The sequence below is a fragment of the Seriola dumerili genome, unplaced genomic scaffold, assembly GCF_002260705.1.
Source record: "Seriola dumerili isolate Sdu_G_001 unplaced genomic scaffold, Sdu_1.0 BDQW01000003.1, whole genome shotgun sequence".
Taxonomy (NCBI): domain Eukaryota; kingdom Metazoa; phylum Chordata; class Actinopteri; order Carangiformes; family Carangidae; genus Seriola; species Seriola dumerili.
In genome coordinates, this window is record NW_019174258.1 from 13,373,834 (window position 1) to 13,400,258 (window position 26,425).

General features: G+C 38.1%; 2 protein-coding genes across 2 annotated transcripts; both read right to left on the reverse strand.

Annotated features, from left to right (window-relative positions):
* Positions 1-2,924: 2,924 nt before the first annotated feature.
* LOC111221151 (adhesion G-protein coupled receptor G2-like) lies at positions 2,925-12,138 on the reverse strand. The gene is made up of 14 exons (XM_022744500.1): positions 12,120-12,138; positions 11,435-11,505; positions 9,764-9,979; positions 9,373-9,541; positions 8,579-8,738; positions 8,338-8,460; positions 7,953-8,072; positions 7,405-7,444; positions 7,054-7,151; positions 6,708-6,823; positions 5,713-5,981; positions 4,910-5,015; positions 3,599-3,927; positions 2,925-3,501 (listed from the first exon to the last, which is right to left on the reverse strand). Exons 2-14 carry the CDS (start codon positions 11,484-11,486, stop codon positions 3,389-3,391), a joined length of 1,911 nt encoding a protein of 636 aa, XP_022600221.1. The 5' UTR covers positions 11,487-11,505; positions 12,120-12,138; the 3' UTR covers positions 2,925-3,388.
* A 356-nt stretch (positions 12,139-12,494) lies between these two features.
* Positions 12,495-24,315, reverse strand: LOC111220882 (adhesion G-protein coupled receptor G5-like). The gene is made up of 14 exons (XM_022744149.1): positions 24,251-24,315; positions 23,163-23,368; positions 23,004-23,079; positions 22,628-22,769; positions 21,448-21,567; positions 19,737-19,862; positions 19,584-19,629; positions 19,347-19,441; positions 16,493-16,608; positions 15,275-15,543; positions 15,082-15,178; positions 14,601-14,730; positions 14,179-14,326; positions 12,495-13,462 (listed from the first exon to the last, which is right to left on the reverse strand). The coding sequence occupies exons 2-14, from the start codon at positions 23,365-23,367 to the stop codon at positions 13,368-13,370; spliced, it is 1,665 nt and encodes a 554-aa protein (XP_022599870.1). The 5' UTR covers position 23,368; positions 24,251-24,315; the 3' UTR covers positions 12,495-13,367.
* Positions 24,316-26,425: the final 2,110 nt, after the last annotated feature.

The window sequence follows — 26,425 nt, forward strand, 5'->3', positions numbered from 1 at the left end:
CAGACAATGTTTCACGTGATAAAGTCTCAAATTTGTCAAAACAGAAACTATCTGGTTTTCAACCTAATGCTCAAGTGGTCCTGTAGAAAAAGGAACTAAGTTAGTCTCTAATCTCAACTGTTTTTCTAGAGAAATCATGAACTAAGGCAAGAAGCCTGCTTTTAAGTTTAAGTTTGGTTACAGTGTAAAATAGATATGATTGTGTTTGTTGTTATTGATTAAGTGAGAGAAATAAGCTGCTTTAGCAGTGGATATAGCACAGCTGTAATTCAGGATACATTTGTGCCATGAAGGTTCTCAAGTCTTCCATTAAAAGGACAGACAAGTCTTCATATTAAGAGAGTGATCTGATGTTGCAACATTCACAGCCTGTCAGGAGAGAGACAGTCAGATCAGAAACCACAGTCTCATGTGAGAGAATCAAGTTAAGGGTGAAACCAAAAGTATCAAAAAGTGTCAGAAAGGCTAGAGGATCACAGGCCTTATGAAAATCTAACAATCTCTGAGATAAGTTCTCCAAATTCTTCAAAATATTGGGAAAAAGGGGCGAGCTTGTTTGTAGAGCACCACAAGGTGGACTAGTCCTACCGTCAATGCAGAGTCCAGTAAACATTTCACATCTTTAACCCTCCTGTTATGTTCGTTTCTCAGGAACAGCAATGATGTTCCTGGGTCAATTTGACCCGGGGCGTGTTTTAATTATCCAAAAGTGTCAGAAACCAAAAAATCCTAATAAACATTGTTTATATCTCATTATTAACTCCATTACTAACCATTTCAATCAATATTTAGTGTAATGGTGTTCTTTACCTCTCACAGATCATGGTTCAATGAGGATAATTCACTCGTTTTTCATTAAAAAATGCATGTTAAAACTTTTTTTTAATGTACTTTGGAAAGACCTACATATAAAATACAAGAGTTTTATATGACATTAATTTTTTTTTAAATTTTATTTTACATTTTTTAATTTTTTTATGGAGTGATGTTGATAAATTAACACGAGACACCTCTTCTGTTCATCCAGTGTGACATTAGGGCCGGGGTTATAGAGTAGTGGAAGTTGCTCTACCCACTTGTCCTACACTGTCCTGATAGCTGCCAGCTTGTCTCTTGTCTCTCTACCATCTGACAGCCCTTGTCTCTCGATTATCAAATCGGATTACTCTGGAGAAAATATGAAAAGTCTCCAGAGACATTGTGGCACGAAATATAACCCTGCCTGTCTCTGCATCCCACAGACTGGCTGTTAATTCGTCCTTTGACTTATAGACCCCAGCCAGGATGAGGACCCCCAGATATGCATGTAAATGCATTTTATCCTGCTCCTTCCACTTTCATTTCGAGAACGATTTTCTGTATTGAGTTGGGCATGACCAGCTCAAAAGCTGACTTGATGTCTGTCACACGAGTCACTGTCATCCTAGCGGGCCCTGGCACTGTCTTTATTATGTTTTCTGCAGACAGTTTTGCCTGACGTATATTTGGGGATGAAGACCACTGTATTTCACCATTTTTTGATGTGAATGTCTTGCTTGGAGGGATATGAATAGCATTTGGTTCATAATCAGAATCATTAGACTCAGAATTGACCTCAAGATGGTCTTCATCTTCAGACACATCCTCCTGTATTTCACTGTCATGATCAAAGATGAGTTCCAGAGCTTCCAGGGGAACCTGTTTACTTCTGCTGCTCATTTTGTAAAGCTCTGACAGAGAGTATATCATATGTAGCTGCAGAGTGTAATGTTGGTAGGACTCCCTTGCAGAGAATATTTATATGTTTTGCCGCCCCCCTGCTGAGTGTCCACTCAATGTGGGTGGGGTTGTCCACGGGAACAGAAAGTCATAACAACACCTGCATTCTCGCACTTTACAGATGAGGTCAAGAGATTAGGGAGAGGATGTGTGTGTGTGTGTGTGTGTGTGTGTGTGTGTGTGTGTGAGATTGGGGTGAAATATGTCTCACAGTTGCAAAGAAACAAATAGTATTTGACACTTTTGACCCCTTTTAGCCTCCACTTTGACTGCCGGGTCAAATTGACCCGAACAGTATCTATGTAATATAAACATGCAGGGGGGGGGGGTTGCAAATATTTGAAATGAACCATTTTAATTGTATCTTAATATGCTGATTACACTTATTAAGCCAAGCAGAAGAAGTTTCATACCCAAAAAATACTTTTAACTATTTTTTTTTACATGTTTTAACTTTAAAATGGGTCAATTTGACCCGCAACATAACAGGAAGGTTAAGTGGAGTTTCACCAAAGTTTACCATGAAGCAAAGTGATGAATGTTAGTCATTACTTGTATGTGGTTCACTCCAAAAAAATCAGCAACTATATGAGTCATAGAAAACCAGATGTGTGAGAGTGTGATGGGAAAAACTGTAATCAAGATCTGCTGCACAGTTGAGGTTTCCTTCATGAGTGAGTGAGAACACTATCTACATATGGTTTATCACATGATGGTGGTTCGGAGTATGCTGTGAGGGTGATATGCCGGAAATCTGATTCATATTATATGATTATAATGTATGAGGGGTACAATTTAATTTACAGTGTGTTTGCACAGTATGAGAGCCTCTGAGTTTTGAAGAGCAATGAGACGCATTTCTGTGCTGATTGATTTCAGTTAAAAAGACCTGAAATCTCTACAAAAGACAGAGCTCATGTTTAACTTTATTTTTATTATTTATATTATATTTTTATTACTTTATTTGTATGGTGTGTTTATTTATCTTTTCACATTTTGTCTTAAAATGTGAACTCAGCTGTCACATACAGACCAGACTGTAAGCGTTTGAAAAGTTACGTGGTGCAGCAGTTTCAATTTGAAATAAAATAAGAGATACTACATTTAAATGCCAAATCTGAACTTTGATAACACCAACACTGAAAGAACTGTGCATGAGATATAACTCTTTTAATACTTAGTAACCAAAGCAAGGATTCAATAGTATGCTTTTATAGTAATCACCGGGTCTAGTGGATAATTCAGCTGCTGGTAAAAACCTCCTGAACCACTGACGCAGAAGGAATTCTAACCAGGAGGAGCTTACAGTGATGGTGGTGAAGAATACAACTCCTCCCTTTTGTTAGCTTGAGGGACCCCTAATGGCAAAAGACACATACTGTGCATTTAATTAAAACTAGATCAGTCTCCCATATTGATTAATTAAAATTTTATCCAAAAAACACATGCATAATATTTTGCAGTAAGTTAGCAGAGGAAATAACTTCACTTTTATAGCATTTTATAGAAAATGTTTTAAAAAGTTTGATTAAAAGTTTACAGTTAATGTTGACGGGGTTATATGCAGTAGTTTCTACTGCTATGGGTACATGGGATTACATGGGAGGTTTGCAATCACAGGAAAGGAGGTCTAGTCAGATTTGACTCCTGAAGTCTTCACTGGAGTTGAACTCAATCTGTCCTCCATGTCTCTCTTCCTCTGCTTCTTGACTGATAGACAGACCCACAGGAAGATAAAGAAACCTTGACAAAGAGACACACATGTTAGGTGGGTTTGTGAGCTGGTAAAAGACAAAAGCCCTCAGAGTCAAACACTACTCAAACCAAACTGAGAGCATACCTTGTGTGGAGTTGAGGATACAGAAAAGGTAGAGGATGGGGTAGTTGACATATCCTGAGCCCAGGAAGGCCAGGCCCCAGGTGGTCCCCATCAGGCAGGTAAGAGCCACCACAGTGAGGCTATTCCTGCAGGAGTCACTGAACCTCTGTGAGTTGCTGTGAGTCTTTCCCTCAGTCTCTCGTCCAAGGTTCAAGCTGTTCCTGAGCACTTGTTTCATCTTACAGATGCTCGAGGCCACTGCCATCAATATGCCAGAGTTGAAGATGAATATGAGGGTGAAATACACCAGGTTCAAGGCGTAGAAGAAGGAGTCATCTTTGATCCAGCAGCTGTGGGACAGGCAGGTAATCCATAAGACTATCAGAATATAGATTCCTAATATTGCAGAGAAGACAGATGTGGGTATACAGGGTACGTACAGTACAGTGAAAAGAACAGAAAAATGATCATGAACGTTTTAAGTTTCAATCCTTATGTTTTTTATGAGCCCTGTTTTTGATACTATTTATAGTTATCATTTTTTTACAGTAGCCATTCAATGTATTTACATTCTGTATTTACTTCTCCATATAATTGTAGTCCATTTAACCTCTGTCTCCTCTCTCACTCAGGGCAACGCGGAGGGGCGGGGCCGGTTCTCAGCAGCAGCCTCATTGCCCTCACCTGTTCCTGATTCCTTGCAATCAGCCTGGTTATTTAAGCCTCTGCCAAACATTCCCCTGTGCCACACGATTCATTCGTATGCCTGCTGTTCCTCACGATTCACGAGAACCTGCCTCGCCTCCTGCTCAGTATTTCCAGTGTTATTTCTAGTGTGCTAGTGAGTATTTTTTGATCCTGGACAACTTTAGTTTATTCCTGAGTTTTTTTGCTCCTTGTGGTTTTTTGGTTCTTTTTGTTGTTTTTCCCTCAGCAGCCGCTTGAGTGGTCCTCGGTTAGTTTTTTCCCTGTTGATGATTTTCATTTTTTGTAAATTTTGTTCCCTTTTTGAATCTGCAATTGGGTTCTGGCTCTCCTTATTTCAAATGTGACACCACCATTCCCATGAAGGATTCAAATAGTTTTATTTTATTACTGTAAACTGCACTGATGTTTCCACCAGTACCCATGGGTTTCGCCAAATTATTATCTACCAATTTACCAAGATTAGAACAGTCTTATACATTACATTTACATTTAGTCATTTGGCAGATGCTTTTATCCAAAGTCACTTACAAATGATATATATATGATATATATCATATATATATTTATACATTTATATATAAAAAATATATATATAATATATAAAAGCAATTACAATTTACTCACATAGCATTCGTTTGGTTAGTATTGGCCATGGTTGTTTGTGTAACTCCATAAAACTGTCTGAAGTCCTGCAATCCTGCAGAGACTGCCACGATTACACCAGGGATCCCTGAGAATCACACACACACACACACACACACACACACACACACACACACACACACACAGTTTAACATTATTTTACATCAGTGTGTGATATATATGAGGTTGTGGGCTACTGTCCTTTTGTAAAAATGAGCCCACAGGTCGTTTGTGCAGCAGGTTATTAGGGGGATATGTTGTTTCTATTATCCATGACCGTTCAGCAATGTTAACCACATTGTTATTATTGTAACCATGACAACAAAGACCATCTAATGTAGAGGAAGTACTTATTTCAAACTAAATCACAAGTTTTTCCTAAACATAACCAAGTAGTTTTAGTGCCTAGACCTATTATTATAGTAACCATGACATCAAAGGTTGGTACGATCCACGTGTTTATAATTGTAATCATGACAACCAAGTCCAGTATGCTTCCCGCTGTAGGGGCGCTATTCCAGGAGATACTCTATGCAATGGAGTTTGATGAAGGAAAACATTCATCCAGAGATATTCATATCATCCACCTACAATAGACGCCCCAGTTGCCTTCTTTCTGTGAATAAGGAAGCTCAGTGGATTTCCTCAGAAATAGTTTCCTTTATTAGTGTTTCTTAAAACATACTGACTTTCTGTCAGTGTCCTAGTAATACTGGTGTCATGTCAGTCATCACACATACACCACAGCATCTAGTAAATACAGTAGGTGCTCTCGCAACACTCACCCCATCCAGCAAGAGACAGTTTGACCATGTAGTGTTTGTAGTAGGTGTTAAACACCTTTATTAGCAGTAGATAGAGGTGAAGTGCCTCAATAGCCATCCAGGTGAAGCAGCAGAGCAAGGAGTAGTGCATGACAGCTGCGACAAATACACACACCCAGTCTGGCTCCACCGTGGCCCCCCACTCAGTCAGCAGGAAGGTTATATTGAGCATAAACAAGGCCCCGCTCAGAGATACATGAATAGAAATGGAGTAATCCATTCTGTGGTTTCTGAGGAGGAGAGAGAAGGAGAACAGGAGGGACATGTGATCAACCCACAGGAACAGGTAAGATGAGTGGTTTCTGATTCTGGATGTATCATCTCTTAACATGTAACTGCAGCATTACGATCTGAAAACACCAATCCAAAGCTGAATCCTTTACTTTTATTCTTCTGTTTATTTCGGGGTTTTTTTTAATCTTGTTTTTTAATTTTAAGTAGAAGACTTGGGGTTTCAAACCTGTGCCGTTTGGGGCTTCATCTAATAGTGTTATGAAACACTATTTTTATGAGTCGGTCACTGTTTTATATGAGTGATGCAATACAGATTTCTATCTGTGGTTTCACAGTATTGGACTTATGAACATGGTGATAGCACTACAAGAAAAAGGAATGCAACAATAAAGGCAGGAGAAAAGGATGATGGGGGTCTCTTAGCGACCTCGGACCAGAATGACTGAAATGGTGAACAAAGTCAGAGAGCATGGATGTGATTATTGGTTATAGGTTATATACAGGCGTGTGTCATTGAATCCCTCGATGTGTAGCTTATGTTTGGTCATGTGTGAATCTGCTGGATTTTAGCATTGCATGGCATATTTACATATTATGTATATATGTAATATTTACATACTACATATCGTACACATCATACCATCGTCTGGTCTCAGTTGGTATCAGACTTTTGGACCTCACCAAATATCTGCACAGAATGCAAAGAATACATTTATACCTACCGACTGAAGACGTACAACACGAGGGACAAAGCAGTGAAGAAAGCAGACAGGCTGCAACCTATGTAACTGAGGTATGACAGTATTTTCCAGTGGTCTTCTGCAATTGAGTTTCTTATCTACAGAAAAGATGGGATAGTGATTAACTGCTCGCAATTTACAGATAAACTTTTACTAACAACTAGTAATAAGTCATAAATGTAAGCAACAGGATTGTTTCATATAACGATAATACCAGTGCTGTATTTATTATTTCTTTTATGAAAGGTTTTGTATGATTAAAGTTATGTATAAGTTATAGTAATATACCATCAGGAACATGTCAGTCAAATTAAGTGTGTCTCTTTACCAATAGAACTGCAAAGGGTGTTGCATGGTTGCAGTTGCAAATAATGTCAGTTTGGTTAGTGTTGTTTGTCTCACATCCATTAGTTTTCCAGAGCCATTCTGGGAACATGAACAATACAAGTTAACTTAATCATTTAGTTAATTAGGCCTAATGCTTGCTGTCTGTTTAGCAAAATATCCTTAAAAGGCATTAAAAAAAAAATTCCACTGTATGTCACAAACACTCACACTTAATACCTAAGACACTATAATTACATATATTCATTACATAGTTAATACATAATAATTAGATGAATCAAAGATGAAAAATCACAAAGTTAGGTCAGCATAAACTGACACACAGTACACCTACCGCCTTCATCAAAATAGCAACACTGTAACCTTGAGTCATTCTGTAAAAAACAAAAATATAAAGCCGCTTTGAAATTAACTTGTATATACCATACATACTGCACAGTTAGAGAAGTTTATCCAATAAATCAAAAGTTAAAAAAAATAATAATAAAAATACCACCTCGCGGTTGTATCCCTCCGCCACACAAACTAGTTTCAGGTTACATCGCTGTTTATCCAGATTCATCTATAATTTTAACTATTTGTGTGAAATTTTGTCATAATTGTGAAGTCTTGAGTTATGGCTAAAAAGTTTTTTGTGAGGTCACACTGACCTTGACTTTTGACCACCAAAATCTAATCAGTTCAGGCATTGAGTCCAAGTGAACATTTATACCAAATATGAAGAATCTAAATGTGTTATGGAGATATTGCAGTCACGTGGCCAAAACCACATTTTGTGAGGTCACCCTGACATTGACCTTTGACCTTTGACCTCTACTCAGTTTCGATATCTTGACAGAACCTACTGATAATATTAAAGAGTGCATGCATAAACAGACTTACATCCATATGTACATGTGTAGAAACTCTAAAAATCATCTGGATTGGCGTTTTCAGATTTTTAAGGGGCTCCCCAAGTAGTTCAATCCTGAGGACCATCGATGAGATATTCTCCTGTTTGAACTAATGAGACAGTTTCATTATAGTCATGGCAGGAAACACAGGACACCATGACTTACAGCAGTGTGCATATGATATAATTGAAATACTATATAATCATAATATATATAATGGTTGTTAAAAGAGAGAGACATTTAAAATGTTCAATGTCAAACCAATAATGACCGAGAGCCATAACAGGGACTAAATTGTAAATGTAATTATATGAATTGAAACATGAAGGTGTCAGGATAGATTAACTCAAGAGTAAAGAGGACAGAGGATATACTTGGAACTGGTTGTGCTGCATGTAGCTGACCAAACCAATAATCCTATCCTTCTTAGGGATGTTGTGCAGGTCATTCACCGGCAGCCAAATGTCAGGGACAAATGATGCATTCTCATGCAGCAGCTAACAGTGGATATAAGAAGATGATGATCAATGTCGGGTAGTTTGTGGCGTCATGCTATCTTAATCATCACTGTTCCTTTTAAATTCATCAGCACCGTCTCCATCAAAGCTAGTGTACCTGTGGAGCATCTATCTGGATCTTAGGTTCTGTAGAGTTGAGTTCAGCATCACTGATGTTAACCACATTCAGAGACAACACCCTCAGGTTGTATTTTTTGGAGCCTCCATTCTCAAGCCGGGATGTTCCCATGATGTTATGGATTATCTGTCTTTCTGCACTGCAGAAAGAACCAAGAAGCAGTTGTCTAGTCGTGCAAACAGTCGATCAGTTAAATCAAGTTTACATCAAGTATAGAGAGATAGATTACAAAAGACTACCCTATCCTTTCATTTATTTATCATATTTGTCATCATAGTTCAGCTTGTTAGCATGCTAACATTTGCTTATTAGCACTAACCATAAAGCACAGCAGAGGATGATGGCCGTAAACCTAAATATTAGACTTTTTGACATTTTGACCTGATGATGGTGCTGGATGAAAAGTCATCTGAGTTCATCCTGGCGGGAGCATGAATGTGTGTGCAATATTTCATGGCAACCCATCCGATGGTTGTTAAGACATTCAAAACCACAACTGTCAACCTCTTGATGTTGCAAGAGGAAAAGTCAACGGATCAACGTCTATAGGGGAACCATGAATGTCTGAACCAAATTTAGTGCCAACTCATCCAATAATTGTTGAGATATTTTATTCTGGACCAAAGTGGTGGATCAACAGACCGACGTTGCTATCCCTACGGCCATGGCTAAAAACAAACAGTAGTGCAGACAATAATATGAATGAATGAATGAAACAAATGTGTCTATTCAGCAGCACACAGAGTAGCACATGCAGCAGGACTGACACTTACTTTATAAAGTCCTTCTTGACTTGATGGCTGGTACTGAAGAGCTCTGCACAGGAATCCCTTATGTAGAAGAGTTGCATCATTTCCCTCTGGTCAGCGGTGAGACTATCCAGAGGTGTAATCAGTGATGAGATGGAGCTCTGCTTGCAAAAGTATTGGGTGCAATTGCTATCTGAGAAGTGACATAGGAATCACATATTAGATGCAGACATATGATCACCCTGTTTGAGGAAACAGGCCAGTAGGGGATGGATATAAATCAGCTGCTGTACCTTTGAACACTTTCTGACTCTATCAGAGATAATGTGCTGCATAGTGCAGAGGACAGTGCTGCCCACTTTTAAAGGCCTATGTGTACAAAGTCAGCAGCCTACTTGAGAGACACTTTACTTACATGGTTCTATGTTATATATATTCTTGTCAATAAACGTTGTCACTTTGGTGTCTAAGCAACCAGATGATCCATTGAACCATGTCTGATTGCTGAATGTGCACTGAAAGATGCAGGGCTGTCCATCAACCTTGCAGTTCACACCCATAGCCTGGTTTTCAACGATGTTACCATCTGGTAGGGTAATGTTAATGTTGCTGTTTGAAATGTTGAAACAAACTGAAGAGAACAGAAACACAAGACAAGATTCAATCATTGTATCAGTGTATCTTACTGTCTTCAATCACAGTGACATGAAAAATAAAATTTTTCTAAATGTTTAATGGTTCAGTAGATGACTCATTGTGTAGAAACATTAGAATTACAATTCAGGCATTTTCAGATTTTATTGACTCCAGATGATGATCACATGGTAGGCTGTAGGATTACTGCAACAAATGGAGGAAATCTGAGGCTGTATCCACACTAATACGCTTCAGTTTTAAAACGCACAACTGTTGCTACGTTTACACCATAGAATGTAAATAAAGTTGGACCTAGTGTCCGTGACATCGCCCATAGGTTTCTGAAGAGTTGTTTTGAAGCTCAGAGAGGGCCGTTAACGCCGTCGCCATCTTGCCAGTACCTAATCCTGCCGGACTCTGGGCTAATACAAAAATGGGCAAAGAGTAGGGGCACGTGTCGAGCCGAGACTTTGGTGCATGCCGGCTTGTGGCAGGCATGCCATTGCCCACCAGTCCCCCTCATTTGTGCAGAACTTTAAGCTTTAATAAAATTTAAAAATTCACCCCCCAAACAGTTGTTATGAAGGAGGAATTTAGCTATAGAGACTAAAACTGTTTTTTTGTACCAGGCTGTAAACGGGTTTATTTCTCCTATAAAGTAAGGCATTTTAAAGTGGGAGTCTATGGGGATTGACTTGCTTTTGGGGTCAGCCTCAAGCGGCCATTCCGAGAACTGAAGTTTTTTTGTACTTCCGTGTTGGCTTTATTTTTTAGCCTCGGAGGTTGCCGCTTGGTTTACACCTGGCATCCGCACTATTCCAGATCACTCCCTGATTGGGTCTTATAAGTGATGACCACCAGTGGTGAATGCAACATAGATAATGATTTCCAAGTGTTACTGACCTTGTTGTCTTTAGTAGCAGCTGTTGTGCAGGTAATTCTGTATTTTATCACTTTACAACTGTCTTTGCTGTTCCTCGTTCCTTTTCTGCAACTAACCAACTGCAGAGTAGACAGTTTGCTTCTTGCATACCCAGTGTTCATGTGATATGCATTTTCATGTGTGTTAGTTTAATTTATAAATTCCGGCATGGAGCTAATTCACGCGTGTGGGAAAGTTTTCATTTTAAAACAGTTTTTTAAAATGCAGACTTATTAGTGTGCACATAGCCAAAGAGAACTCCACAGAACCAGGTCTCAGACAGTTCTGTTGTGTTCTACTGTGCTAGATGAACTCTCTGTGTGCTGCTGCTTTGACTGGAATAGGCTGGGTGTATAATAGATATGTTTTCAATTTCAGGTACACTGTTTCTTTAAGTTTGTGACAAGTAAAAATCAAAGACAAAAATTAGAAAGAAACAAGTAATATCTATTTCCATTGATTTTGAATAGATACAAACACTCTTTCTTTGGTGTGCAAAAGCTAAACTAATAAAATCAACATTCGTACTTTGGTCAGCAAGTGATTCAGGCAGCAGCAGTAACAGCAGTAAAGGAACCATTGTTCTTCCTCTGTGACTACTGGAATAAATAAGAAGTAGAAATAAAGTTACATTTTAGTACAAATACATTTAGTGTATCTCAGCTGTCAGGCAAATGTCATCCAAAAGAAAATACTTTTGCGTGGTCAGACAAGAAATCAACCTCTGCTACAACAAAGAAACTCATTTTCTATTCCTGAAAAAGTGTTCTGCAAGTGACATGAAAACAAATACTCACAAATATGAACTTACTCTCAAGTTTCCAACTGTGCTATAAATGCATAAAGAACAAAACAATTACATTTTTTTTCCCATGCTAGTCTTTGTCTCTTGTCCATGGACCCCGTCTACACCCAAATAACAAAGACAAATATGGGGTCACTTTACCTAAAATTCAAAACTCAAAAACATCCAAGACTCAAAGAGCAAACAACAGACATACTTGCTATGGCTTTTTGAGTCTCACCCTATAGCTGGTCAATTAAAGGAAACTCAACTTCAACTTTTGTACAGTTCCACAGTTGAAGCCCCTCTATCAAATCTATATCTATAAAACTAATTGACATGTTCAACTTTTCTTTTAGATCAAATTCATCAAAAATGAACATCACAATAATATATCCTAATAAAGGAGAGAAGTAGTTCTCTTCTTACCTCTGACGTGAACAGGATGAACCAGACAAACACTAGTGAGCTGTGCTCATGACTGGGGGTTTAAAGTAGAATACAACAGTGCTTGTGTTCGCTCTGCCGGAGGTGTTTGTCTTATGCAAATCTTTTTTTATCAGAGCAACAAAATTATACCAGGTGAGTTTGTTTGATTTTTATATGTCAACAGAAGTGTGAAATTATGTACAAAAAAGTCCTGATGCAGAAAACCACTAAAGACTATTATATTGATATGCCAGCCTATAGTGAAGTAGTAACGGTTAAAAACCTGCACATTAAAATAATTTATGCACATACATACAACCACACTGTCATTGCATAAATATATATGAAAAAAGTTTAATATGTGTATGACAAAATTCTAACAAAAAACAATTCGGGAAAAATGTTCACATACAGTATCAGTATTTCAAATAGAATATACAACAGATATATTTCTATTGCACTGTGCTGCAGGTGTAGGAGACAGAATCTACCTGGTGAGTTGCACTTAAAACCCAGATCAGATGTGGCCACGATGCAGGAAAGGCACTGTATGTGTGCTTTGAGGCAGAAAAACAACCTGCGCCAGTTCCTGTTTTCCCTCTCACCTGTGGATGATCCAGTGGGAGTGGATGCATTAGCCAGTAGACATACTTGGTGCTTTCTCTCTCTTCCCTAACAGTCATCCTGGGATCATATCATCACTTCACCATTTTCCCATACTCTTACATTTTCTTACGATTATCTGCCAATGCACCAGACAATGAAGTTTAGAGGATGCAGAGCACAGTAGTATAAGTATTTTGGCACGAGGGCTCCTACTGCCTGCAGAGAACTAGGGTTACAATGCACAACCACACCTACAATATAATAAATTATGGGCTGGAGAATTAGAGCTGCTTCTCTTTTTGTTTAGTTGGTTTCCTGACACAGCTTTTCTTTCAAAATGAAAGAGTTGCTAAAGGTGTGACTATCACAGATAAATACTCCTTGGTTCAAATGTTCATACACTTGTGAACATAGTGGTTGAGGTAAAATAATGTAATGTTTTCCTGCATTTTGCCCAATGGATGGTTAAATAAACCCCTCACCACAAAGTTTTTATGAGCACAACACGGGTATATTTATGACACTTTAAATTAGCACTGATCTAAACTAGAAATAATGATGTCAAACTTTATAGTATTTCAGTATAACTTCCCCCGACACCCATAAACACACACACAAAAATGGCTTGGTATAATATAAGGCTTAGGTGTTGCTGGTATGTGTTTCTTTGCTTGTCTTTGTAGCTGAGTTTCTATTCTTCTTCAGAGACATCACAAACCACAGGAAGATGAAGAAACCTGTGTGAGTCAGAAAGAGAAGTGTAGTGTTTGAGAGTGTATACAAGAGGAGGAGAGGATTGTGCAATTCATGCAAATTCCACTGATAAACAATCTAAATGTGCCTGGTCGCTCTTTATCAATATACAAATAGCCAGGCCAGCATCCGCAACAATATAAAGCATGTATTTTAAAACTATGCACCATATATTCTTGACGATGCAAGTGTCTTACAATAGATGAAGCTTTTCCTGTAATCATGTCAGCTTGCAACAGGAATAAAATTCCTCAACCTGCATGGGTAAGAATCCAGAGACTTTATCCCTTTATTTGATGACACAGAAAACTGTCCTTGCTCTGCTGTACAAATTTGTGTTTCCATTACACATTTACAGCCAGGTAGGCCTGTATGGTGTGGAATGGACAAAGGTTTCCAGTTTCTGCTCTTAACCAACTTAGTTGGGCATAAACGGGTAGTAATACAAAGACTTGCTGCGGTTAGCTTTCAGTAATTCTGGAAGTTACACACTTCCTTATTCCAATTCATATGGCCCAATCTGAATGTATACATTTCCCACCATCATAAATTGGCAATGTTGCAGTTACACTATGTGGTATATTAGGTACCACAACATATACAGAATCTTTTAAATTTGTCTCATGTAAACCTTTCTGTTATATTTACAGCAACATCAGAACATAATAGAGTCAAACATGTGGAAGCAGCTTGTTCAGACCTTGCAGTGAGCTCAGGATGCAGAACATATAGAGGCCAGGAGTGGTCAGGTGGCCAAATGAGAAGAATATCAGGCCCCAGGTGATGCCAAGGAGAGTGACGACTCCCATCAGGGTACAGATGTCTCGCTTGACTCTGGCACTGTCACTCTGCCCATTTTAGCAGGTCATAGACAATCAGAGACTATCAGTTAGGCACCATCAAATGTATGTGAACACCAAAACTGCTTTTAACCTAGTTTAGAAAACTCCTGAGTGTAAACACATTGCATGCATATCAAATGTATTTACCAGACAGGAATGAAAGGTTATGATGATAGTGCATATATATGTACATATAATGTAAATATACATATATTCTTTAGTCTTTTCTCTTTTTTAAGGCAAGAAGAGCAGAATGCAAACAGTGCAGCTTGACCCATACCTCATTGCTAGGGTGGGAACTCAAAACACGTCTGACTGTCACCCCGAACAAGATTACATTAAAGATGAACACCAGGGCAAATACTCCCACTGTAGTCACCAGCTTTACTGTGTCATTGGTTATATAGCATCTGCAAAGTGAGGGAGAATAAATAACAACTTAAAATCATAAACTGTCAAATCAAACATTCTGTAATACAAGTACAGATTCAGGTGTCTACAGAATTCATTATACGCAGTAATAATATCCCTGGAGTTAGTAGGAATTCAATGTTTTAACTTTAGGATATTAGATGTTTGGTAAGGGTTTGCTGCCAATGAAATGGAAGCTATTTCCTCTTATGATTTACTGTTGTAACTGTGAATGGTCCTCAAATACACAGACCCTCTGATGCACATGCAAAACACTTTGCATGTAGACTGTAAGTTACTTATTAGTCTAGATTGTACATGCTTGCAAATTTGTCCCTCTTCTCCCTTACATCATAGTGCTGTTGGGGTTAGAAGAGTCCACAGAGACGTGACCATAGGCGTCTCTGTCTATGATCATCACCAGTGACACAATGACTGCAGGAACACCTGCAGGAAACACAAGGATTAAAGCAAGGCATTGATCTTTTCACTTAAACTGATACTTACAACTTGTGGGTCCCTGGCCTTGGTGACGCCACTCACCCCATCCCACCACAGCCAGTTTGAGCAGGTATCTCTTGACATAGATATTGAAGACTCTGACTAGGAGAAGGTAGATGTGGAACCCCTCCAAGGCCATCCAGCTGAAAGAGGCCAGTAGGGAGTAGTGAAGACTAACAGCCACGTAAAAGCAAAGCCAAGTGGAGGACAGATCCGCCACTGCCTTACTGGGCATAAAGTGTATGTTGAGTAGGATTAGGGCAACGGCGAGGTTGATGTGGATCTTCATAGCGACATCTGCTCTAACTTTTCTGTCAAACAGAGAAGAATTGATCTGCGTTAAATTATGCACAGACATATCATAGCAGGGTTCCCACTATTCTCTCAAGATCATTTTACAGGACATTTTTAGTGATGATCAAGCTCATATGACAGGAATCACACCATACAACAATATCTTCCTATCTGTGGAAGTCTGATTTGAAATAAGAGCAGTCTAAACTTATACATGAAATCATCTCTTACATGCTTAATTAATTATGAAATTATGACAAATTGATCTTTGTCAAATAAGAATGTATCATTATTATCATCAATATGAATGTATAACCTGATTAACTTTTTCCTCATGAATTATATTAACCATTAAAGCCAATAACCCAAATAGTAGCCAACAACGTTCACTACTGACAAATCTATACTGAACTTTACAGCTAAATGTACGATTCAAAGTTGAATTTGCTAAGATTATTTACTGACGCTGTGTCAGTTTATCACACTTTAGCCTCCTTACTAGTAACAAGAACATACATACTTTTAAAGGATAATCTAACTGAGTTTCAGCCACTTCCGTTGTAAATCATTCAACCTGCAGCATGTGACGTGACTTCAGGCTGCCTTTACAGCATTGCCAAACAATGATGATAGCCGCCTATTCAAAAATACTGCTGTCCATAAACTGGCCGACCATTCGAACATCAACATGATCCTGAACATGACTTAGTCCGACAACGGGAGAATGTTGAAATAATTTTCCAGGACAACACAGGACATTTTACTTGTTCTCTCATTTTGCATGTGTTTTCAATGACTGGAAATCATCTGTTTTCCAGGTTTTGCATGATGCGTGGGAACTCTGCATAGTGACAGTGGTAGCATTTTTAAGTAACTGCAAGGAGGAAAGGATGCTGCTTTAAATGAAAATATATCAGAGGGAGGGTAGGATGAAGATAAGAGGGTATAAATGACGGTGAAAAGTACCTATTGATGATGAACAGGAAAATGGTGATGACCAGGGCAAAAAGTGAAAGACTACAGCCAATCAGAGAGATGTATTTCAGAATCTCCTGGTCTTCAGGTGAGATGTCAGCAGGCACCTGCGGAGAAAATAGATGATACATAATGAAATACATTAATTTTGTCTCGCACCTGCACACTTTCTGTATTTCGACAGTAGTTACAAATTAAACTATGTTACAGTACACAACATTGCTAAAAGCAAGTCCGCCGACATCCAGTTTTAACATTAAATTGCTCCTTACACGTTACCACATCAGTAATAATAATAGATAGAATAGAATAGAATATACTTTAAATATAGGATAAGGAGTGTTTCATAAAGCCTTGTACATAACGACTGATTTAACTATCAATACCAGCATACCTTGGCATTTTGCTGTTAATACTTTATTACTTAAGAGAAATTTAGAATACCTGATTACTGGTAATTGATCTTTTCGTGTGGCATTGCTACTTGTACTTGAAGTCACTGTGTAGAATTTGATTAATGTTAAACTCTTGTTCCATCTAGTGGTAGCATCAAGGATGACACAGCAATTCATACCACTACAGAGCAGTGCATGCTTTTTAGTTGAAGAACACATCAGAGTTCATAACAAATTAATTTCTGTACTATATGTCATCTTACTGTGCACAATTATTCTACATATCACAGTGTAACATCAACAGTGTGTAATAACATGTAGATAATATTGATGTCACATGACATCCATTGTCATATGAAGATCTAACTGTACATAACACATGCAGATTAAACCGCCTTATAACAGCCATATATTTTTTCTTCTTATAACCCGGTGAAGACCTTAATCTGAATGTTGTTTCACATGGGGACAATGATTTACATCTTTTTGAGGGTTAAGACATGGTTTTAGGGTTTGGGTTAGAAATAGGCTAGGGATAGGGTTAGGTATTTATTTGTGATGGTTAATGTAAGGCTAGGGGATGCATTGTGTCAATGCGTGTCCCCTCTTCCCCACATTCACCCATTATACAGTGGCAAGAAAAAGTATGTGAACCTTTTGGAATGTCATGGTTTTCTGAACAAATTTGTCACAAAATCTGATCTGATCTTCATCTAAGTCAAGGGTATTGACAAATATAATGTGTCTAAAATAACACAAGAAAAAATCTGATCTTTCATGTCTTTATTGAACACACTCATTCAACATTCAAAATGGCAGTGGAAAAAGTAAGTGAACCCTTAGAATTAATAACTGGTTGACCCCCCCTTAGCAGCAATAACCTCAACCAGGCGTTTCCTGTAGCTCTGGATCAGAACTGCACATCGTTGAGGAGGAATTTTTGCCCATTCTTCCTGACAGAACTGCTTAAGCTCTGCCATATTCTTTGGACGTCTCATGTGTATGGCTCTCTTCAAGTCAATAATCCATAGCATTTCTATTGGGTTGAGGTCTGGGCTCTGACTTGGCCACTCCAAAAGGCGGATTTTGTTTTTCTGGAACCATTCTGTTGTGGACTTGCTCCGGTGTTTTGGGTCATTGTCCTGTTGCATCACCCACTTTCTAGAGAGTTTCAGCTGATGTACAGACAGTCTCAGATTATCCTGAAGAATTCTCTGATAAACTTGGGAATTCATCTTCCCCTCAATGATTGCAAGCTGGCCAGGCCCTGATGCAGCAAAGCAGGCCCAAATCATGAGGTTTCCTCCACCATACTTTACGGTTGGGATGATGTTTTCATGACGATATGCCGTGCCCTTTCTACGCCAGATGTAGTGCTGGGTGTTTTTTCCAAATAGTTCAATCTTAGTTTCATCAGTCCACAAAACATTTTGCCAATACCGCTGTGGAGTGTCAGTGTGCTCTTTTGCAAACTTCAGGCATGCAGCAATGTTCTTTTTAGTAAGCAATGGCTTCCTTCGTGGTGTCCTGCCGTAGATACCCTGCTTGTTCAATGTTTTACATATTGTAGACTCATGAACAGAGATGTTAGCCATTTCCAAATGATGCCTTCAAATCTTTGGCTGTCATTCGGGGTTGTTTCTTTACCTCATTGATGAGTCTTCGTTGTGCTCTTGGTGTCATTTTGACTGGGCGTCCACTTCTTGGTAGAGTAGCAACAATCCCAAAGTGTCTCCATTTGTAGATTGTTTGCCTAACTGTAGACTGGTGAATTTCTAAAGTCTTTGAAATCACTTTGTAACCCTTGCCAGCTTTATGTAAATCAACAATTCTTGATCGTAGATCCTCTGAAAGCTCTTTTTGGCGAGGCATGGCTCACATAAACGTGTTCTTCTTTTGCAAAACAAACTCCAAAAGTTTGAGGGGTTTTTATCAGTCAAAGTAGCTTTAGTCCACACCCCCAAAGTCATTGTCTTAACGAGACTCCAGGTATGCTAAAACCTGACACCAATTAGCTTTTTTGAGGTCATTAATTCAAGGGTTCACATACTTTTTCCACATGCACTATGAGGATTTTTTGGTTATTCTCAGTAAAGACATGAAAGATCATTTTTTTTGTGGTATTATTTAAGACACATTATATTTGTCAGTACCCTTAGATGAATATCAAATCACATTTTATGACAAATTTACTCAGAAAACCATGAAATTCCAAAAGGTTCACATACTTTTTCTTGCCACTGTATATACTCCATTTGTGATGTCTATATTTTTTTTAAGGATTTTACACAACATTGTGGTTTCTGTTGTGTCACATGTTTTACTCTGTGTGTGTGTGTGTGTGTGTGTGTGTGTGTGTGTGTGTGTGTGTGTGTGTGTGAATGTGCAGTCTTGATGAGTCACTGATCACTTTTTTGTGATTGTCTCATGATGAAAAAGGCCAGTCCTACCAAGAGCACACCAAAGTATGTGAGGTGGTCACAGGAGCAGGTGATGTGACTCTGTCCACTGTCCCAAAGGGTTAGGCAGCCCTCACTACAATATTCTGGTAAGTCAAACAAAGACAGGATCTATAATGCATATGATGGTGTCACACTTGAATTACCACAAGGACACAAAGAATCATACTTTGAAATAACGGTCTTAGTCATTGTTATGCAAGATGAAGCTGATGCTTTGTTACTCACCTTTTCTTGAAAAATCATAGAACACACACTTGGGACTTTTAGTCTCCTATGACAAAAATAACAAAAATACAAGCATGCATTATTCGATAATGAGACAAGGTTACACAATGTAAGATTGGGAGTAAATGATCTGTGAAATGAAGTTTTAGTTACATTTTTGTCTGTGGAAAGAGCCATGGTGATGGTGACAGGCTCCTGTAATCCTGAAATATTCTTGCTGCGCACACTCAGGCCAACCAGTCTGTTTTCATACAGTACACCTGGGGCTCTGAGTATGGTCTATAGTACAACAGTCATTCAATTAGTTTGACAGTTTATCCAAGACAATTATTGTATTCACCTTGTTGTACCCACTTTCCTTCATAAGAACTTTTCTAATCTTGCATTCAATCACAATTTGCATGTTACTGCAGAGAGCAATAAGGAAAAAAAGTGACAGCTGTTTGTTCCCCTTACTAAAAACATGTCTTACTGCACCATTGCATTTGGGGATATTGCTTTTTGTCACAAACTGACATCTCTTCTTCTTTTGTGTGTTTTATTTATGCAAAATGATGACCCAGAGAGCTTTACCTTTACCTACTTACTACAAACCAAAAAATAAAGAATATAAAGTTTATGTGTGAAATCGCTACAATATTTTTTTCCCCTCTTACATGTAATAGTGGCTCTAGGTTTCCTTTGCATTTGTGTGGGCCACATTAAGTACATTTAGCCAGGTAAAACAACGATGGAGAAAAAATGTCTACTACTATTTACTTCAATCAAAGAAATTGAATACAACAATGCTGGTCATATTATCAACATTTTGAAATGAATGGACCTGTGCCTTATATGAGTTGTCACAGTTTGTCCTTCTGTGGTTAGAATAAGCAGTTAGTGGACAGTTGGAGAATGCGGTCTTTCCAAGATATATGAGCTTTAAATTTCAAAAATGTCTCCACGCCAAGTATTATTAAGACAGATTGTGACATTTCACATAGTTCCTCTTTTAACCTTGTTCACTATTCCACGAGTTGCACCCATCCCTTTTACTAAATCATGCAGCTGCTAGGAAGAAGCTCATAATGGCTACAAAATTATTCCTAAAGGTGTCATAGGGTGGATGTTTCCTTTAGTATTACATTAGAACTTCTAATTCAAAGCATGTGAGTTTAAAGTTATTTCCAAAAATATGTAAACACAAATACATGTACACACCACAGGAAAGGACCTAGTTTCATCTAGTTTCAAAAGCGTCCCTGCCCACAACTGAGACAGCCCACTAACAAATAATTAAGGACATGTTCTCCACATGCAGTCTCTGCAAACTGATGTTTACAGTGTACTGAAATGAACACAAACCAAGTTACAATTATACTGCAAAATTGAAGGCACCCACAACTATAACAAGAACTGCATGTCAAAGTGGAACCAGTGGAGTAGCTGTGCAAATGCTATAGACAACTTGGGTCCCTTGGTTTTCAAGTAAAAAAAAAATTGTTTATGTAAATGATTTAAACTCAGAGTTCAAATTCTGATTGCCTATGTACTAAGCTGAATTTTAGTGGTCAGGGGCATAGCTACAAAATTCTGAATGGTAGGCCAGATGATGGTAGCAGGATCATAGGAGAGTATCTGTGTGTCTCTGTCATCAAACTAGTGAATAAAATGATTTCAGTCATAAGCAATGGAAGAAAAACTATACTACTAACTACAACTAGGCAAAATAAGACCCAGACTTGGTTCCTTTAAAAAAATTAAAAAAAAGATAGAATTTGGGCTAAGAGATGCAAAACCAAGAGTGATCCTTTCACTGCACGCTGTTAAAAGCTCTACAGAGTCTTTTCGACAACATTTTGCATAAATTAGTGAAGATTCTGACCCAGTTTGTTTGCAGCCACGTAATCATACAAAACACAATCGTGTTGTCTGTTCCAGCGTACAACTCTCTTGGCAGTCGAACATTCACTTTGCTGTTGGTGACCGACTGGTTTAATGCTGCCTACATCAGAAAAAGAACAGGAACAGGTGCACAGAGCAGGAAGAGAAATAATGTCACAATATCTGTATCAGAATAATGCAACTCATTTATATCTTACATCAGAGAGAAAAAACACTTGAATTTACAAGTAAGGCTACAGTATAAATTCTCTATTAGGAAGCCTGGGTCAGAATTCAGATAAAGTATATTTGGAGATGAAGAATGAAGAAGCACACTGCATGATATGAGGTCATACTTTTGGATGGGGAATTTGCTCACCTTTTGGAAAAATTTTGAATAGGTCACAATAATGATTTTATTGTTGAGCTGGCTTTGGTGTTTATATGTGAGAACACACTTCTGACTACTCAATACTATTAAAAGAAAAGAAGACTAGGAAGAGTTCACGTAAGCAGCATTGCCCTGTCTGCCTCCATTTTACTACACATTACTCATCGTAGGCAAATAGGATGGCTTAATATTTAAATGCCTGTATTTGTTGCAAAACAAGTATCTGTTAAACAAGACTAGGTGTCTACAACCATGTTAGCAGCTGTACTTGGGCACAGCACTGCACTGAGCTAAATGTCTGCATGTAAACATGCTGACAATGACAATGCCAATATGCTGAAGCAGGTATAATGCTTTCCATGTTCACCATCTTAAGTATGTTGGTATGTTAATATGGCTTATACATGTGAATGTGTTTTGCAGGTATTTATAAGACAAGTTAAAATGTTTGACCTTTTGGTGGTGCAAGAGGAAAATACCAACATTATTCAATTCATTCTGATGGGCTGAGGAATGTGATTCAAAATTTAATAACTTTATGCCAGATTACATGCCATCCTTATTCGGGGGGGGGGGGGTTCGGGGGATCACCAGAGTACATCATTTGGGAACCATGAATATTTGTACAAAATTTCATTGCAACCAATCCAATAGTTACCAAGATATTTAATTCTGGGCACAACTGGAGGACATTGCCACTAGATGGCTAAAAAATCAACCATCAAATTCAAAATGTCATCATGACTCTGACTTTGACTTAATCTCCAAGACAGAACAAACATAGCCTTACCTCTGTGTCACTGGCATAAATGTCCACGCCTTCAAAAGGGTATTTGGGTTTGAGCAGGACAGCCACCAAATGAGGGACAGACATGCATACAGTTTCATTCACCTGTGTTTCCTCTAGAATTTGTTCTAGACACTCAATGGTTCTTGTGGAAAAGAACAAGAAATTATAATGATTAGTCTGATTTTCAATTGTTTTAAACCCTCACATTTAACCTAGATCACAAAATGCCTTAATCTTCAACATCAACCCATGTACATATCTGATACATTTTTAAAGTTATTCACAAACAACAACAAACGAACATTACTCACACAACATTAAAATCCCAAAAGATTAAAAAAAAAATTATTCTTTGATATGTAATTAAAATGTTTACTCAATAGAGTCCTGGCCATTTCCACTGTTCAAAATGCTGTTCACGACTTCCATACAACATTTAGCATCTGAAACCGCTGTAGAACAAATACTTTGTTAATATCCATATATATATATATATACGTATATATATGTGAAACTATGTATTAAATAATCTTACTTGGTCTTTTGTTTGGAATCATCTCAGATTTACAATGTTTTGGACATGAACCTTGATTTTCATCTTCGTGTGAGCCTGAATCCCCTTCCTCATATGAATCTGATGAATCTGATTTTTTGTCCTCACATGACATTTGACTTCCACTAGGACATTTATTATGAAACACCAAAGACAGGAGCAGCCACCAGAGGAACCACCACTTCATCCTGTGAAGAGGATCATTCAGAATGAAAACCTGTTTCTGCTTTATTAACAGATACGTGTCATGAAATCATTCCTATGGAGCAATGGCTGTAGAGCTTTACATTTTACCAAATATCACTGTTAATGTATTTCAGCCATAGACCTTCCTCAGAGCATGAGTGGTGTTATCAAATCATATAATGTATATACATCACAGTGAAGGCTATGATCTAATTCAACACAGCATACAGCAGACCACATCCAAAAGGTGAATAAACACTCAGTGACAAGGAGAAGAGTGAAGTGAAGAGGAAAGAAACCAGCAGCAAAATACACTCTAATATAAAGGACTGGAACAGAAGAATACAATTGTATCATGCATCAGAATTATTACAAGAACGATTTAAAAGTAAAATTATCATTCAGGCCTTGCTGCCTTTTTTGATTGGTCATCAAATATATGGCAAAGAAATAGACATTAAATCTGACTAAAAGGGGCGTTGTGTGGTGTAGTGGTCTAAGCAGGCGCCCCATGTGTAGAGGCTACGGTCTTCGCTGGCCCCGGTTCGAGTCCTGCATTAGACAGCCTTTGCTGCATGTCATTCCCCCTCTCTCTGCCTCCTCATTTCCTGTTTCTCTACTGTACTATTGAATAAAGGCATAAAAAAGCCCCCAAAAAAATATACTTTAAAAAATCTGACTAAAACACTGAAGAAAAAAAATCATGTACACACTTGCAATCACCAAACTACATTTATTGATCTCAACTGGGAATACAACAGCAAATGTGTTTACACAAGTTATTTCCATACAATTAGCTAAATAACCAATAGGCCTTATATCAACATCAATATACACAGTTAATCATGCAGTTCTGAGAAGAATCAAATACATAGTCTGCTTACCTTTGTATGTTGCTGAGCTCCTGTAGAAATGATTTAGACTGAAGAGAATACAGAACACAGCTGATGTGACAGCAGGACAAAAAACAAGTGACGAAACCTGCTGAAACCAAACAGCTTCATGTGAAGTAAAGGAAGTAAAAAAAAAACAACCCCCCCCCCCCAAAAAATGTAAATGATATTCTGAAATAAAAAGAGGAAGCAGCAACAGACAGAAAGCTAAAAAAAACCCAATATCTCTTACCTCTGTCGCCACTGAATCTACAGTAAACATTAAATTAATTAAATCTTCAAAAACAGTTATACTCACCACAGGACATCGAGCATTCTGTAGACACATTCAGCACTAATTTGTGGTTTTGTTTAGAAACTAGTTCATCCTGAACTTTTGGTTCACTGGTGGATATGATGCACATCACTTGGTTTATGGCTGCATGTCTCTACTCCCACCAACAGAGGGGAGTGACACATTAAAAAATCAACTGAAACAAGGTGTTGAGAGTTGAATGTATTTAAGTATTTGATTCTCCAACTTGTATATGTTGTGATTTCTTTCTTTCTAATTACAAGAAAGAAACCAAAACTGGAAGAAACAGTTATCTAAAAAATGTATTTCTGTTACAGGCAGAAATTTGAATTGTGTCTCTCCTGGCAGCCCGGTCAACACAATTGCATTCCACATGAAAGTTTGATCTGTGTTTCAAGTGATGCCATTCCTGTTTTTTCTTAATACAGCCATACTTTCTGCTTGTCAGTTGTGACTTTCAATTGAGAAAAAAAAAACAGAAAAAAATCAAAAACAAACATAAAACACATAAGTGCATTATTCATTCCATGTTTTCACATCATTATCAAGAATATAAATGAAATTCCTGAGTCCTCTGTCAGGCCCGTGTGACTTGATGAAGAAGTAATGTTGTTTGGTGTTTGGAGCTGGAATTGTCATCAGAAGAACCTGCTGCATGCAAACCACCTGTTTAATTATAATACGGACAAATATGTGTTTATGGACCCACCTGTAGTTTGTGACACTGCGCATACCTTCCACGTGTGTATGTGTGTGTGTGTGTGTGTGTGTGTGTGTGTGTGTGTGTGTGTGTGTGTGTGTGTGTGTGTGTGTGTGCTTTATCCATCAGCAAGTTTACTGCTTATTACATACAGGTGGCCCTTCTGCCAGGTGGCCCATATGGCACAGGGACAACAAGACAGAATAGACTTATGGAAGGAGAACAGAACCAACAATGTAAGTATTGTGAATATATGCATGTTTGGTTTGTTTTGCATTACTGGAATTACTTCACAGTACAGGAAAAAGCCTAAAGCCCACTGAAGCACATTGCAGCATTTCTCATTCATTTCTGTAATATATATTATAATAAGGTAACACAGTCCATGTAGTAAAGAGGCACCATTCTTTTGGTTATAATGGAAAAATTTCATACAAATACATAAAAAAATGTAATATGATAAATTTACTCCATGCACTTTAGGTTTAGGGAGGCACTACCAGTGACCATTGAAGACTATAGCACTTCTTCTCCTGTGATGACAGAGCTGTGTGGAGGTACTGTCCTGCAATAAAAACCAACAGTAACTGTATCAATGCTTGACTGTAAAAAAAAATCACTTCGAATCAGATTTTGTGTATCCTGATGGCTTAAGACCATATGGACCAACCATGTGTTGCATTTAAATGCAATAGGCCTTTATCATTCTATCACCTTCTCTCTCACCATCCTTATCTTTTTTTTATGACTCCTCAATTAATGAGTAATGCCAAAAAATATATGGATATTGGTTATTTAGTAGCTGTTATGCTTACAATTTCCAGTCTTGAACCAGTAAGGATTAAAAACCATTCTGCAAGTAGCTACTTCCTTTTGCCCTAGAGCAGATCCACTGATAGGGATCTAATTATGTGGACATGTCTGTCCACAGTCTCCACAGTGGGAGCAAATGACAGGGACTGCCCCAGGAACTAGGATCACTCTCTGCTGTCCTACCAATCCATCTGCACAGATGACAGGTGCTTCCTTTTGACCTGGGCACATGTTAATTAACACACTTTTTTTTTCTGACAAAACCTTATTTCTTATGAGGGATTCAAAGTGATAGATTTCTATAAAGACTAAGTTGTCAGTTTATTAGGTACTCCAAACTAAAAAAAAAAAGGTTTGT